Source organism: Cnephaeus nilssonii (assembly GCF_951640355.1).
Source record: "Cnephaeus nilssonii genome assembly, chromosome: 11".
NCBI lineage: Eukaryota > Metazoa > Chordata > Mammalia > Chiroptera > Vespertilionidae > Cnephaeus > Cnephaeus nilssonii.
The window spans coordinates 52,815,669-52,829,300 of NC_137082.1; the positions used below are offsets into that span (position 1 = coordinate 52,815,669).

General features: G+C 47.6%; 1 protein-coding gene across 3 annotated transcripts in view; it reads left to right on the plus strand.

Moving 5' to 3' along the window:
* The first annotated feature begins 11,989 nt into the window (after positions 1-11,989).
* ZNF236 (zinc finger protein 236) overlaps positions 11,990-13,632 on the plus strand; it is an 83,485-nt gene continuing 81,842 nt past the window's right edge. For all 3 annotated transcript variants that reach the window (XM_079783663.1, XM_079783665.1, XM_079783664.1), the window contains exon 1: positions 11,990-12,301. In XM_079783663.1, coding sequence (XP_079639789.1) covers positions 12,247-12,301 — 55 coding nt within the window. In that variant the 5' untranslated portion in view covers positions 11,990-12,246. The remainder of the gene's footprint in view (positions 12,302-13,632) is intronic.

The following is a 13,632-nucleotide window of genomic DNA, read 5'->3' on the forward strand; positions in this document are numbered from 1 at the left end:
TGTAAGGTATATACCAAGCTTTACCCGTAAAAATAGTAGTAATGGATCCCAAGCCGATTGTTCTCACCTTCCAGTGCTTTTGACTTCTGCCTGGTCGTCTGGCACCTGGGCCAGACCAGTCCAACCGGTTCCTACTTCATGCTGGTAGCCTCACCTCATCTTGAAGCTGTTACTTGGTGCCGCCCACCACCCAAGTATTAATAAGTATTTCTGATGTTTCTTCATGGCATCAATGCACCCATGTCCTCAGAGGCACCTCTTGTAGGGATTCCTCTCACTTCCCCACCCCAGTTCAGTGTGCTCTCAGCCTCACTTCTTCCTCCAGCTGGGCCCATGTGGGCTTTGAGGGGTTCTGCAAATGGCAGCCAGACAGCTCCCCGCCTCGGGGCAAAGCACACGTCTCACTCTTTCACAACGCACCAGTGTGGGCTGAGGAGGCCTGAGCATGGGGTTCTTGGTCAAGTCCATCTGGTGGACTTGATTCCTGGTCACAGCGGTCAGTGACCGGAAAACTTGCACATGACTCCGTGTCATGAGGGGTAAGAGGCGTTTATGGTAGGAAGGGCCAAGTGGACGTTCCTAAAACTGACCCATTGCCTGTCAGTCCCAACCAGGTAAATGTGAAGCAACACCACATTCCTGGGAGCTGAGTGCCACAGCCGGAGACAGGACAGAGGCGTGGGGTCCTCGTCACATCCCCACTCAAGTCAGCTGTCCAGCTCCTGCAAAAATCTGATGTATTTTGGGGAATGCTGGTGGATGAGCAAAAACCTGGCCACATCAGTGACCCAGTCTGTCAGCCTCCTCACTCATGCAATGAGCCACAGGCAGAGTAGCCTTGGTGACAGGGAAGGAGGACAGCCTATTACCCAGGCTGAGCCGGTCCCTGCCACTGCTCATACCCACTGGCAATCAGACACATACTAAGCCCTCAATAAGGGATCCTACAAAGAATCCTGCAGTCTCGTGATGGAACCTTAGGTATACTAGGTTCCCTCTTACCCTGGCAGGGACAGGGACTTGTCCTTCCTGGGTTTGGACCCTATTCCAGAGAGTGACCCTCTAGGGCTTCTGAGGAGCTCACTCTGCCCTCAGGCATGTACCACCCAGAAGTATAGGGGTGGTAATGGTTTCTTTCCATTTGCCTGAAAGATAGTTCTGAATTGTATTTCATGAGGCTCCTCAGTCGGTCCCAAGGGTCATGGTGGCCCCAACTGGAGAATGCGTCCTTACATTGGTCCTCCTCCTGCTCCGGCTCCCCAAGGTCACATTTGCAAATGTACCACCTGCACACAAGCCTCTGTGCTTAAAGTCAAGCCAAGCTGAGACACTGCTGCTCCCAAGAGGCCTTCTGTAGAAAACAGGACTAACGGAAGGAATTCTCTTGAGTGTCTTTGATTGAGGAAAACAAATCTCTCACTATTGTTTCCAGGTCTTATTTGATTTTTCAAAGGCACATAACTAATTTTTTGACATCTCATTTTGCCTCCAGAGAAACTGTCAGTCTCTGAAAGGATGGGTTTCTTTGGAGAGTTGAAGAGAATGAAGAAGGGATGAGAAAGAGAAGGATTGAAGACTGAGCGGGGGGCATTCAAAAGCTGAGGAGGGTGAATAGGGCCAGTCTGTGGAACGCCACATAGCAGCCCATGTGGCGCCACACAGCCCCGTGCTCAGGGAGTGTGCCTGTGGGCACAACAATGGCTGACCTTTACTGAAGGCTGTGGGTGGGCTCGGCTGCTCCAAGTATTTGCTACACCGCTTAGTATTCATAGCAAGCTCTGACGGAGGCACTAGGTGCCTTCTTGTGCACAGACTAGAAACAAGGCAAGCTGACCCTTCTGCTCCTGGACTTTCCCAGTGTCCAGAGCTGGTGAGCCCAGCTCCTGATGGTGGGCTCTCCATTAACCTTGGATTATGGATGCAAATTGTCCTAAAGTGATGGCATTGTTTCACTTTAGACTGAAGTTGTCATTGCAGGTTTTTCATCGTATTCAATTTGTATTCATTTCTGCTGCTGAGTGTTTAGCCCAACACCCAACATGCAGTGTGTCTGTCACAGGAATCTCAGGTGGGCTTGGGATTTTCCACCGACAACTTTGTTGTTTCAGATCTCAGCTGAGGATGAAGTAAAAGCTTCCATTTCCTTCCTCTTGTGGCTAAATGTCAGACATATCCTCCTTTTGCAGTTTTTTATGTAGCCATTTCCTGTGCCTTACAGGTAAGCTTCACAAATCATTGACTCAAAAGAGTCAGAGCTGGAAAGAACATGAGCAATCACGTACTTCAGGTTAGTAAACTGAGCTCAGGGAAGTTAGGTGACTTAACACAACAAGGGGAGAACAAATCACTGTGAGAACTCTGCCTTCTGTCTTTTGTCAAGTCCTCTCTGTGGTGTCACTATACTGGAAGAATCGGGAATGCAATAGAAGTTACAGTCTTTGCAAAGCATCATTTGAAATTAAACCTCAATTATTGTAGGCACCATGTCCCAAATGATGCTATTACCAAGATCTGCCTCTGGGAGCAGAGGTTATATTCAGATGTTACAGACTGAATGTTTGTGTCTCCCCAAGTTCATGTCTTGAAACCTAACCCCCAATGTGATGGTATTAGTAGATGGGGCCTTTGAGACATGATTAGGTTATGAGGGTGGAGCCCCCATGAATGGGACTAGTGTCCGTATGAAAGAGACCCCAGAGAGCTCCCGTACCCCTTCCATCATGTGAGGACACAGAAGACATCTGCAACCCAGAGGAGAGTTCTCAACAGAATCTGACCATGCTGGCAACCTGATCTTGGATTTCCAATCTCCAGAGCTGTGAGGAATAAATTTATGTTGTTTATAAGCCACTCGGTCTGTGGTACTTTGTTATAGCAGCCTGAATAGACTAGGACAGGTATCGAGAAAATTATGAAATAAACGTGCATGTAAGTGTGTTCCCAAGGCAAATGGTATTGAACAATGTTGGTGTGTGTTAAGCCTCCTGCACTATGGGTCATAATAGTCCACCTGTTTATGTCTAATCAAAGTTGCACCGATGGGAAGGGAGTTTTCATGGATATGATTATGGTTATTTTGCTTTGAATATATGTCCACAGAAATGAATCTGCATTATTGCTATTTCAGTTTAATTGGGAAATATTTAAATTTTTTTGTACACATACCACAGATGGCATAGGAAATTATTTTAGGTGACACTTTAACAAATATGTTTTATTTAAATATCTGTGTATTTATTTCATATATATTAAAATATATTGTGGCCGAAACTGGTTTGGCTCAGTGGATAGAGCGTCGGTCTGTGGACTGAAGGGTCCCAGGTTCGATTCCGGTCAAGGGCATGTACATTGATTGCGGGCACATCCCCGGTGGGGGGTGTGTAGGAGGCAGCTGGTCGATGTTTCTCTCTCATCGATGTTTCTAGTTCTCTATCTCTTCTCCCTTCCTCTCTGTTAAAAATCAATAAAATATATTAAAAAATATATATTGTGAAACACATATTTGATAAATAACTGGTAACCAAAATGTATAAAGTTAAAACTCAACAACAAGAAAACAACCCAATTTAAAAAATAGGCAAAGATCTGAATAGTCTTCTCACCACAAAAAAATGTACAGATGGCAAATAAGCACATGAAAAGGCGCTCTGAATCATATGTCATCAGGGAAATATAAATTAAAACAATGAGATACCACTTCACCTACTAGAATGGCTAAAACCCAGAACACCAACAATAGCAAATGCTGGTGAGGATATGGAGCAGCAGGAACTCTCATTCACTGCTGGTGGGAATGCAAAAGGTACAGCCACTTTGCAAGACAGTTTGCAGTTTCTTACAAAATTCAACAATCCAGCAGCCTTGCTCTGTGATATTTACCCAAAGGAGCTGAAAACTTAGGTCCACACAAAAACCTGCACACGGATATTTATAGCAGTAATTGCCAACAACTGGAAGCAACCAAAATGTCCTTCATTAAGTGATGGATAAATAAACTATGGTACATTTAGGACATGAATATCATTTAGTGCTAAAAAAATGAGCTGTCTAGCCACAAAGAGACATGCAGGAACCTTAAATGCATATTGTTTAGTGAAAGAAGCCAACCAGAAAAGGCTACTTACTATATGACTTCAACTATGTGACATTCTGGAAAAGGCAAAACTGTGGAGACAGTCAAAAGATCAGTGGTATCAGTGGTTGCTAGAGGTTAGCAGGGAGGGAGGGATGAATAAGTGGAACACAGAAAAATGGTGCTGATCTCTGATACCATAATGGTGGGTATGTGATAGGCATTTGTCAAATCCATAGGGGGTACAACATCAAGAGTGAACCTTAAAGTGTGGGATTTGGTTAATACTAATGTATCAATATTGGTTCATTAAATGTAACAAAATGTACCATACTAATGCAAGATGTTATCAATAGGAGAAACTGTATTTAGGGGGAGGGTATATGGAACTCTGTACCAGCTGCTCAATTTTTCTGTAAATCTAAAAAATTCTATCAATTAAAAAGAACTCACAGTTGTTGCTCAACAAATAGATGTTACCTATTATTATAAGCAGCCAGTGTGTGCCAATCACTGTTTCATCACTGCAAGTCAGGCCTGTGTAACAAATGGCAGGAGTCAGGGTTGCTCCTGAGACGGTGCTGGCAGCATCATGACTTGCCACCAGGTGGCGCTCCAATCTCTCGCTCGCTCTCCTCTCTCTCTCTTTTTCTCTCTCTCTCTCTCCCCCTCCCCCTTCCTCCCTCCCTCTTTTCCTCCTTCCCTCTCCTCCTCCACCTTTCTCTCCCTCTCTCTCCATCTTCTTCTGAAACACATCCTGAAGGGGGAACCAGCTGGAGTGTCACCCCCACCATGGGCCAAGGCCACAGCAGCTCAGGTGCAGCCTTCTTAGCCTTTTGGGGTCTTGGTACTGGTGGAGAACCATGGTGACTGACTGCACTCATACACTGCATAGGATGGTGTGGCATCCTGTCCTTTTTTTTTTTTTTTTTTTTGGTTAATCCTCAACCGAGGATATTTTCCTACTGATTTTTAGAGAGTGGATGGGAGGGGGAAGACACAGAGACCAGGGCCCAGGGATCCAGCTTGCAACCGAGGTATGTTCCCTTTGACTGGAATCGAACCCAGGACCCTTTAGTTTGTGGGCCGACACTCTATCCACTGAGCCAAACCTGCCAGCGCCATCCTGTCCTCTCTCAAATGTGGTTGCCTTTGTGCACCCCACCTCGCAGAGCTGATGGCAGGCATCAGTGAACTGCACAAGTGAAGCTGGGCTTGCTAGTGAATCAACAGTGCATTTTCATTTTTATTACAGCCACGTGTAACTCTCACACTTGCGGTCCACGGGTGCAGGAAGGCCAGCCCTGGGGGTGTGCTCAGGGGCCACTGGCTCCAGCTTTCATCCACTGGACTCTTCTTGGAAACAAAGCACCGAGTGTTTGCTGCGGGCCCAAGCAGAAATCCGTCTAGAATATGAAGACTGCCTGGGGACCTCACAGAGCCACCAGCCCAACTTTCTCATGTTAGTGTCGGAGACCTAGAAAGGTAAAGGGACTTTCCTGGGGCCACACAGCCTGGCACCTGCATTTTCGGTGAAATCTATGGGAGAAAATGTGTTGGAGGTTTTTAAGCTTTACAGGGCAACTGTCACCCCAAATCGTTGACTATGGAACCTGCTTGTAAGCTGAGTGTGTGTCTAGAAGGGTGTATGTAGTTCACAGCGCAACTTGGCAGGTGCACAGGGGTTATTTGAGGTTAACAGGGTGGCAGAAAGACCGTTTACATAAAACCTCTTAGTTTTAACGAGGAATAGAATAGATGATGGTTTCCTGCCTCCAAATATGAGACACAATTAAGACCATATCTGCTCAGGAGAAAAGGGATCAGACTGTTGCCCCACCCCCCACCCCACAATGGAAACAGCTTCTCTAATTTTCTAGAAGTTATTAGCCAAGGCTGGAGGCTGGCGGGCCTGGAAAATGCTGATGGGTAACATTCCCATGGAACACTGGCAGGTGTGGTGTGTGTTTGTTTAGTGGAATGTACACATAGGTTATACTCTGGGACAAAAAAATTATGCCACTCAGATTCACACTGCACTGCACACTGCCCAGCAACACTTTCTGAAAATGGAAATTCAAAAGATTTATTGAGTGCCATGAGACAACCTAAGTCTCCATCTTCCTTCACTAAATGGGGCTGATAGCTGCAATGCGGACAGGAGTCCATGCAACTGTGTCAGAAGGGACATACTTAATCGTCCCTTCCAAGAAGGTTTATCACCTTTTCCCAGGAAATCAGCTGTTGATGAGTCTGCGGCCACAGTGATTCCATGACTGACAAGAAGCCGCAAGCAGTAGGAGGAAAGAGCATCTCTTGAGTTGCTGGTCCAAAATGACTGTGCCCTTTATGAGGAGTGAGCATGTTCCATCTCCTACCACCTTCTACACTAGGAAATGGAGTCATAGTGGAAATAGGTGCCTCTGCCTTAATCCTTGGTGCAGGGAATAAAGAAAAAATATAGTCACAGACTCCAGAGGACAGGAGGCTGGGATCTGGACATAAACACCGAGAGTGGAGATGTAGTTGGTTTAGGTGAAGACCACATGGAAAAAGCTCTGGGCTGCAGATCTGAAGGTCTCTGGAGAACTGCTCTATTTTGTTTTCCATTAACTGTAAGCAAGAAGTTACTTTCCTAATTGAATGTACTTAATGCCACACTTGAAGTGGTTAAATGGTAAATTTTATGCAATGTGTGTTTTCATCCCAATAAAAAGAAACAAGCAGCAGAGTTATTCTCTATTGAATGGGCTGTGGAATCTCCTTTGAAGTGCATCTTCCTTGCTGACTTACACAGCAGGAGGAATGTCAGATGTCTCCTTGAAGAGGAGGAAATGACTGGGGTGCAGAGACCCCCCTTGGGCTGTGACAGGACCCACCTCAGAGGACACTCAGGAAAACCCAGGCTTTGCTACTTCATTGTGTTTCTCAAAATGCAGGCCAAGCACAGGATCCCCCGTGAAACGTCCATGACAAGTCTTGGCACAATGTTCATAGTAGTTTCACCTCCATCAGGCAAGCACAAGGGTGAGGCAAGAGGAATATCTGCACAAATGTGAGAGTGATTGCCTCTTTAAGTTTTATGAAAGAAAAGTTAAGAAACATGGAAAATAAAATGAGAAGACCTACCATAAATCTGGTTGGAATTCCAGGAGAAAGAATGCAGCTAAGGCCATATTTTAGAAGTAATTCGTGAAAATTCCTTACGAATCCCTGAAAGTATAAATGAAAATCCACACACAGGCACTCCAAGATGAATCTGCAAGACACCAATGATGGAGAGAAGGTCTCAAAAGCTTCAGTGAAGCCAGGCCTGTTTGGCTCAGTGGATAGAGCGTCAGCCCTGCGGACTGAAGGGTCCAGGGTTTGATTCGGTCAAGGGCATATGCCCGGGTTGCGGGCTTGATCCCCAGTGGGGGGCATGCAGGAGGCAGCCGATCAGTGATTCTCTTTCATCATGATGTTTCTCTCCCTCTCCCTTCCTCTCTGAAATCAATAAAAAATATATATATAAAAAAAGCTTCAGTGAAAAAGGTGATCACCAAAACAATGAAGACTGATTCTTCATCACTGACGAGAAGCCAAGCTGAAAATAGAATATTTTCAGTAGATTAGAAAGAAAATAATTCTCACCCTAGAATTATTTAATTAGAAGAAACTATCTTTAAGAATGAGAGCAATATAGAGACATTTTCAGGTAAACAAAAATCAAGAATGTTTGCCACAGGTCATGCTTACTAAATGAAATAGTAAACATGTATGAGACAGAAAGAGGTCAAAGATACAAGAAGGAATGTAGAGGACAAAAAGAATGGAACATCTAGGAACATCTAGACAAGTTAAGTTACTAAGTAAAATTTCTTCTGAAGTTCAAAAGCAGAATTAAAAAAACAGAATAGTATATAAATTAAGAGCAGGGTAAAGATAATGGTTAACATTGTATTTTCTTAAATATCATCTTTAAATTTCTATGTACCCTTGGGAGAATATAGTATATAATTTTCAAACTAGTGAAGGGGAAAAAGTAGAATGAGAAATCAATCTAAAAGAAGGCAAGAAAATAGAGAAAAGTAAACCTAGATGACTTGGGACAAATTGAAAGCAAAAAATAAGATAATAGATAAATATTTTTTCATACTGTATTAAAAAAACAACCCAGAAGTATGAGAATACACATAGTATGTTTATAAAAATAAACAAGCCAAAACACAACTCGGCACAACCCAAAAGTCCATTAACAATGGATTGAATGAATAAACTGGCATAATCTTACAATGAAATACTATACAACAGTGAAAATAAGTGAGTTAAAGCTATATGCATCAACATCAATAAATCTCACAAGCACAGTATTGAACAAAGACTCAAGGCACAGAAGAATTCAGAAGAACTTTAAGAAAAAGTTCAAATATTGGACCAATTTACTAATACTGCATTTATTTAAAGATATCTAAATAAACTTGTACAACTATAAAGTCAAGGGATGATGCAGTACCAGGAGAGCAGGTACTTCTGGGAGAGGATGTCCTCAGGGAGGAGCAGATATGGACTTCCAGGGTGTTGGCCCTGTTCTCTAACTGTGCTCTGTGTGGTTCTGAGGAGCATTCTATATAATAAAGAGGCAATATGCAAATTGACCATCACTCCAACACACAAGATGGCCACCCCCATGTGGACACAAGATGGCTGCCACAAGATGGCCAGCAGGGGAGGGCAGTTGTGGGTGATCAGGCAAGCAGGAGAGGGCAGTTGGGAGGGACCAGGCTTACAAGGGAGGGCAGTTGGGGGGGACCAGGCCTGCAGGGGAGGGCAGTTGGGGGCAAACAGGCTGGCAGGGGAGGGCTTTTAGGGGTGACCAGGTCTTCAGGGGAGGGCAGTTGGGGGGGATCAGGCCTGCAAGGGAGGGGAGTTGGGGGGGACCAGGCCTGCAGGGGGAGGGAGTTTGGGGGGAACCAGGCCTGCAGGGGAGGGCGGTTGGGGGCGACTAGGCCGGCAGGGCTGTTAGGGGTGACCAGGCTGGCAAGGGAGGGCAGTTAGGTGTGACCGGGGCCAGTAGGGGAGGGCAGTTAGGGGTGACCAGGCCTGCAGGGGAGGGCATTTAGGGGTGACCAGACCTGCAGGGTAGGGCAGTTAGGGGCAATCAGGCCAGCAGGGGAGCAGTTAGGTGTTGATCAGGCTGGCAGGGGAGTGGTTAAGGGGTGATCAGGCTGGCAGGCAGAAGTGGTTAGGGGCAATCAGGCAGGTAGGCAAGCGATTGGGAGCCAGCAGTCCTGGATTGTGAGAGGGATGTCCGACTGCCCATTTAGAACCAATCCCAGTAAACGTGCAGTTGGACATCCCTCAAGGGGTCCCAAATTGGAGAGGGTGCAGGCTGGGCTGAGGGACACCCCCAACCCCCCATGCACGAATTTCGTGCACTGGGCCTCTAGTATGTCTTATAACTCCTTTTAATGTCCAGTATAGTTATCAGTTTTAAAACGAAAGGAAGAGCAGCCTTCTACAGAATTCTGAGACGTCTAGGAAACCAACCTACATACACCCTACAAAGACTGAATCATGAAAAAATAGAAAATTGGAACAGACCAATAATGAATAAAGAGATTGAAACAATAATAAAAGACCTCCCACCAAAGAAAAGCCTAGGACCAGATCGTTTCATCAGTGAATTCTATCAAACATTTAAAGAAGAATTAACACCAGTCTTTCTCAAAGTCTTCCAAAAAATTGAAGAGAGGGAACACTTACAAACTCATTTTGGGAGGCCTGAATTACCCTGACACCAAATCCAGATAAGGACACTAAAAGAAAACTATAGGACAATATTCTTGATGAATATATACATTTATATGTTTTTTTAAAAAAATACTAACAAAATGAGTTCACCAGCACCTTGAAAGGTTCATGTACCATGACCAAGGGTAATTTACCCATGGGAAGCAATACAAATCAATAAATGTGATATGCCACATTAATAGAATGAAAGATAGGAATCATAGTTTAATTTACATAGATGCAGGAAAATCATTTGACAAAATTCATCCTTTCAAGAGAAAAATTCTCAGTTTGATATAGAAAAATGTCTCAACATAATAAAGGCCACATGTGACAAACCCACAGCTAACACCATACTCAATGATGAAATGTTCAAAGCTTTCTTGCCAACATTAGGAACAAGACAAGGGTGCCCACTCGCACCACTTCTAGTCAACATTGTACTGGAAGTCCTAGCCAAAGCAATTAGGCAAGAAAAAGAAATAAAATGCATTCATACCAGAAGGGAAGTAAAATTGTCTGTCTGCAGATGATATATTTGCTATGTGTATGTATGGTAAAAGAAACAACAGGGATATGGTGATAGGGATACAGACGTCTTTTATGGATGAGAATCTGGTAACTGATCATGTCTACTTCTTTATTTGGGACAAGAAATCTGCAGTTCCATTTCCTATTCAGCTTTTATAACTACATAGGACTTTATTAGGTACTTACTCCCTTTGATTCTTTACTTTTTTCCTTTATCCACATGTATAAATTGCTTCAAATTATTTTCAGAAAAAAATAGGGTGTTCATTGATAAATAAATCACCATAATCCAAACTGATTTGTAAGTAGCCAAGGATTCTTATGATTTGCCTACAACCTATTTTCTTAGCCTAATATCCCAATCCTACTCTAATATGCATATGGAAATACTGTCATATTGTATCTAAACTTACGTAGTTTTCTGCTTTGATACAACTAGTTGTATAGGATTGTCAGTTAAAATTTGAGACTTGGATTTGCCTACAGTCTATGTAGCCTGAACCAAATTACTTAAATCCTTTGAACCTCTCAGTGTCATCTGTAAAATGGTACTTGTAGGATTGTTGCAAGGATTAGAAGTGTTTTATGTAAGAAGTATTTAAAAGCAGCAGTTAATAATTATGAAATCCCATTAGCCATTCACTGGCTGGCTGATGTTGGTTAGAAATGCTGAGCTTGTTTATTATGATTATCTGCCTGATTTTTTTTCAGGAATTGGGTGAATACATGAAAACATAATTGAAGCTATGTAAAGCACCTCATATGAAAGAGTTTTAGTTAATTTTAGTTTCCCCCCTCTTTACCTCAACCTGGAAAGTCCTTTCTTACCAACCATATACTAAGATTGAGTTGAGTCCTATTTTTCTAACTGTTCTTGCTTTATCTCAAGGTTCTCCGTGGATTATTTAAACCTCCATTATAATATTTTGACTAGTTTTGTGTCTTTCCTGACCCATGGTTCCAAGTTTTGTAACATTAGGTTTGTATTGCCTCATATCTTGCATGTAGTTGGTGATTATTTATTGCCTTGAATTCCTTCTTCAGAGAACACTAAGGTGACTTCCTTGCTTTGGGCTTGCTTCAGCCAATGATCACTCCTTCCACAGCGCAGCTTCTTAACCTCCTGGCACTTTGCTGTCCCGTTTCCGTGAGAATGTTGTGGGAGTTAGAATGGTCAATAAAGAAAGATCACCACATTTGGAACCATGTGGCTTTCATGTACTCCGTGGGAGGACGGGCACACTGAGCACACTGAGGTCTCTTCAGTCAGGTCCCGGGTCTGGGCGCAGCGCTCCCCAAGGCTTTCCTGACTCAGCAAGGTACGGGCACAGGAAGGGCCCTTCCTTGGTGGGGTTTTCCATTTGACCCCGGCGACCCACCTGGGCAGCTTTCTCAGCACCCTGCTGTCCATAGGGCACTTTTCCCACTTCTAGCCCCGAAGGCTGTCCCAGCGGGTGAGTAATCCGGCCACACGCCGGGTTTTCCAGGTGAGGCCGCCATCGGAGCCCCGGCTACCAGGTGACGCCGCGCGCCCTCCGAGCGCACCAGGCCCGAACGCGGAACGCGCATGCGCACGGCGCCCCTCCCCGCCCCCGCTCCCAACACCCCCAACACGGCCCGCCGGGCCATGGAACCCGCCGCGGTGGGCGCGGTCCTAGCGCTGCCGTTCGCCTTCTCGGGCGCCTTCCCCCCGTGAGGCCCGCTCGCGCTCGGCCGGGGCTCGGCGGCCGCCTGGGCCGCTTCGCCCGCCTCCACGCTCGGCCGGGCGCGCGCCGCGTCCCCGCGGCCTGTCCCCGCGCGTGCGCGCTCCGCCGAGCGTATGTGTGTGAGTGTGTGTGCGGCCGAGGGGTGGGCCGCCGCCGCCGCAGACGATGCCGCGGGGCCGCCCCCCGAAGCCCAAGGAGAGCAAGGCGCGCGGCGACACCGGTAAGCGGCCCCGGCCGGCCGCCGCTGTGCCGCTCCGCGCGAATGTAGTCCCCGGATGCGGCGCGTGGGGCTCCAAGAACGGCCGGGCCAGGCGGGGCGGCGAGGGGTCGGGAGGGCCGGGGCCGGGAGGGCCGAGGACGCCGCTGCGTCCGACCGTCTTGCCGCCGCCGCCCGACTGCCGGCCGCAGGCGCGGGCGGAATGATACGGCGCGGCCCTCCGCCGGCTGGGCCTACTTTCCTGGGCCGGCGGCGGCGGCGGGCCGGGGGCGAGGTGCACGCCGCCCTCCTCCTCCCTCCTCCTCCTCCCTCTTCTCTCCTCCCCCTCCCACTTCCCTCCTCCTCCTCCCTCCTCCCACACCCCTCTCCCTCCTCACTCCTCCCTCCACCCTATACCCTCCACCCTCCACCTTTCTTCAACCTCCTCCTGCTTCCACCTCCCGCGAGTCCGGCGTCTTCCGCCCGCCCGTCAGCGGGGATCGCGCCCCGCCCTGCCCTCCGCCGGATTGTGGAGGCCTGTGGGTGCTGGTGCCGGCGCAGCCGGGCGGCTGGCGGGCTGGCGGGGCGGGGAGCCGGGGTGACAGCCGCGGCCCTCGGTGTCCCCAGGCCACAGGGCCGCACCAGGCTCCTCTCCTCTGGGACGCTGTGCGGTCCTGAGACTGACGCGCCTGGGCGCAGGCAGAGCCCAGTTGTTGACTCCGTGCCCCTGTCCTGCAGGAGGGATGCCCAGGCTCACGGAGCACAGGTGCAGGTGTGGGGCTGGCGCGCACTTGGCCCGTGCTCTCCCTGAGGTCCTCAGCGAAGGGGGTGCAGCGCAGATAGGGAAGTTAGGGACACGCTGTGACGGGCCAGGGTGCAGGCATTCCAGCCAGGACTGACCCTTCAGGTAGCCTCGAGCGTGGGCTGCTATCCATGTGCGCAGTCGTACCTGGGTCGTAATCACCACACTTGTCATTGGTGGATGGTTGGTGGCTGTGAGGAGGTCGTGAAGGCCCCTCAGCGCGGTGGCCATGTCCTGTCGCTGTGCATTTACCTTATCTTGTTAATATGCCTCCCGCCAGAAACCGCATCAGGCTCACTATCTGGGTCACCCGGAAGAAGGCTCAGGACACAGAAGCACCTTCCTGTCCTACCACGTGGCATAGGCGGTCACCTGGTTTTCCACAGCGCCCCGCCCTGCCCACCTCCTGGCTGTGGAGGCCTGGCAGGTCTGTGGCTTCACCACAAATGTGTGTTTCACCTGGGCCCCTGTGCTTCCCACCTGGCAGTCATATGTCCCTCAGGTGCACTTCGGTAGGAGCCTTAATTGGCCTCTGCTCCTCTGCCCTGTCAGC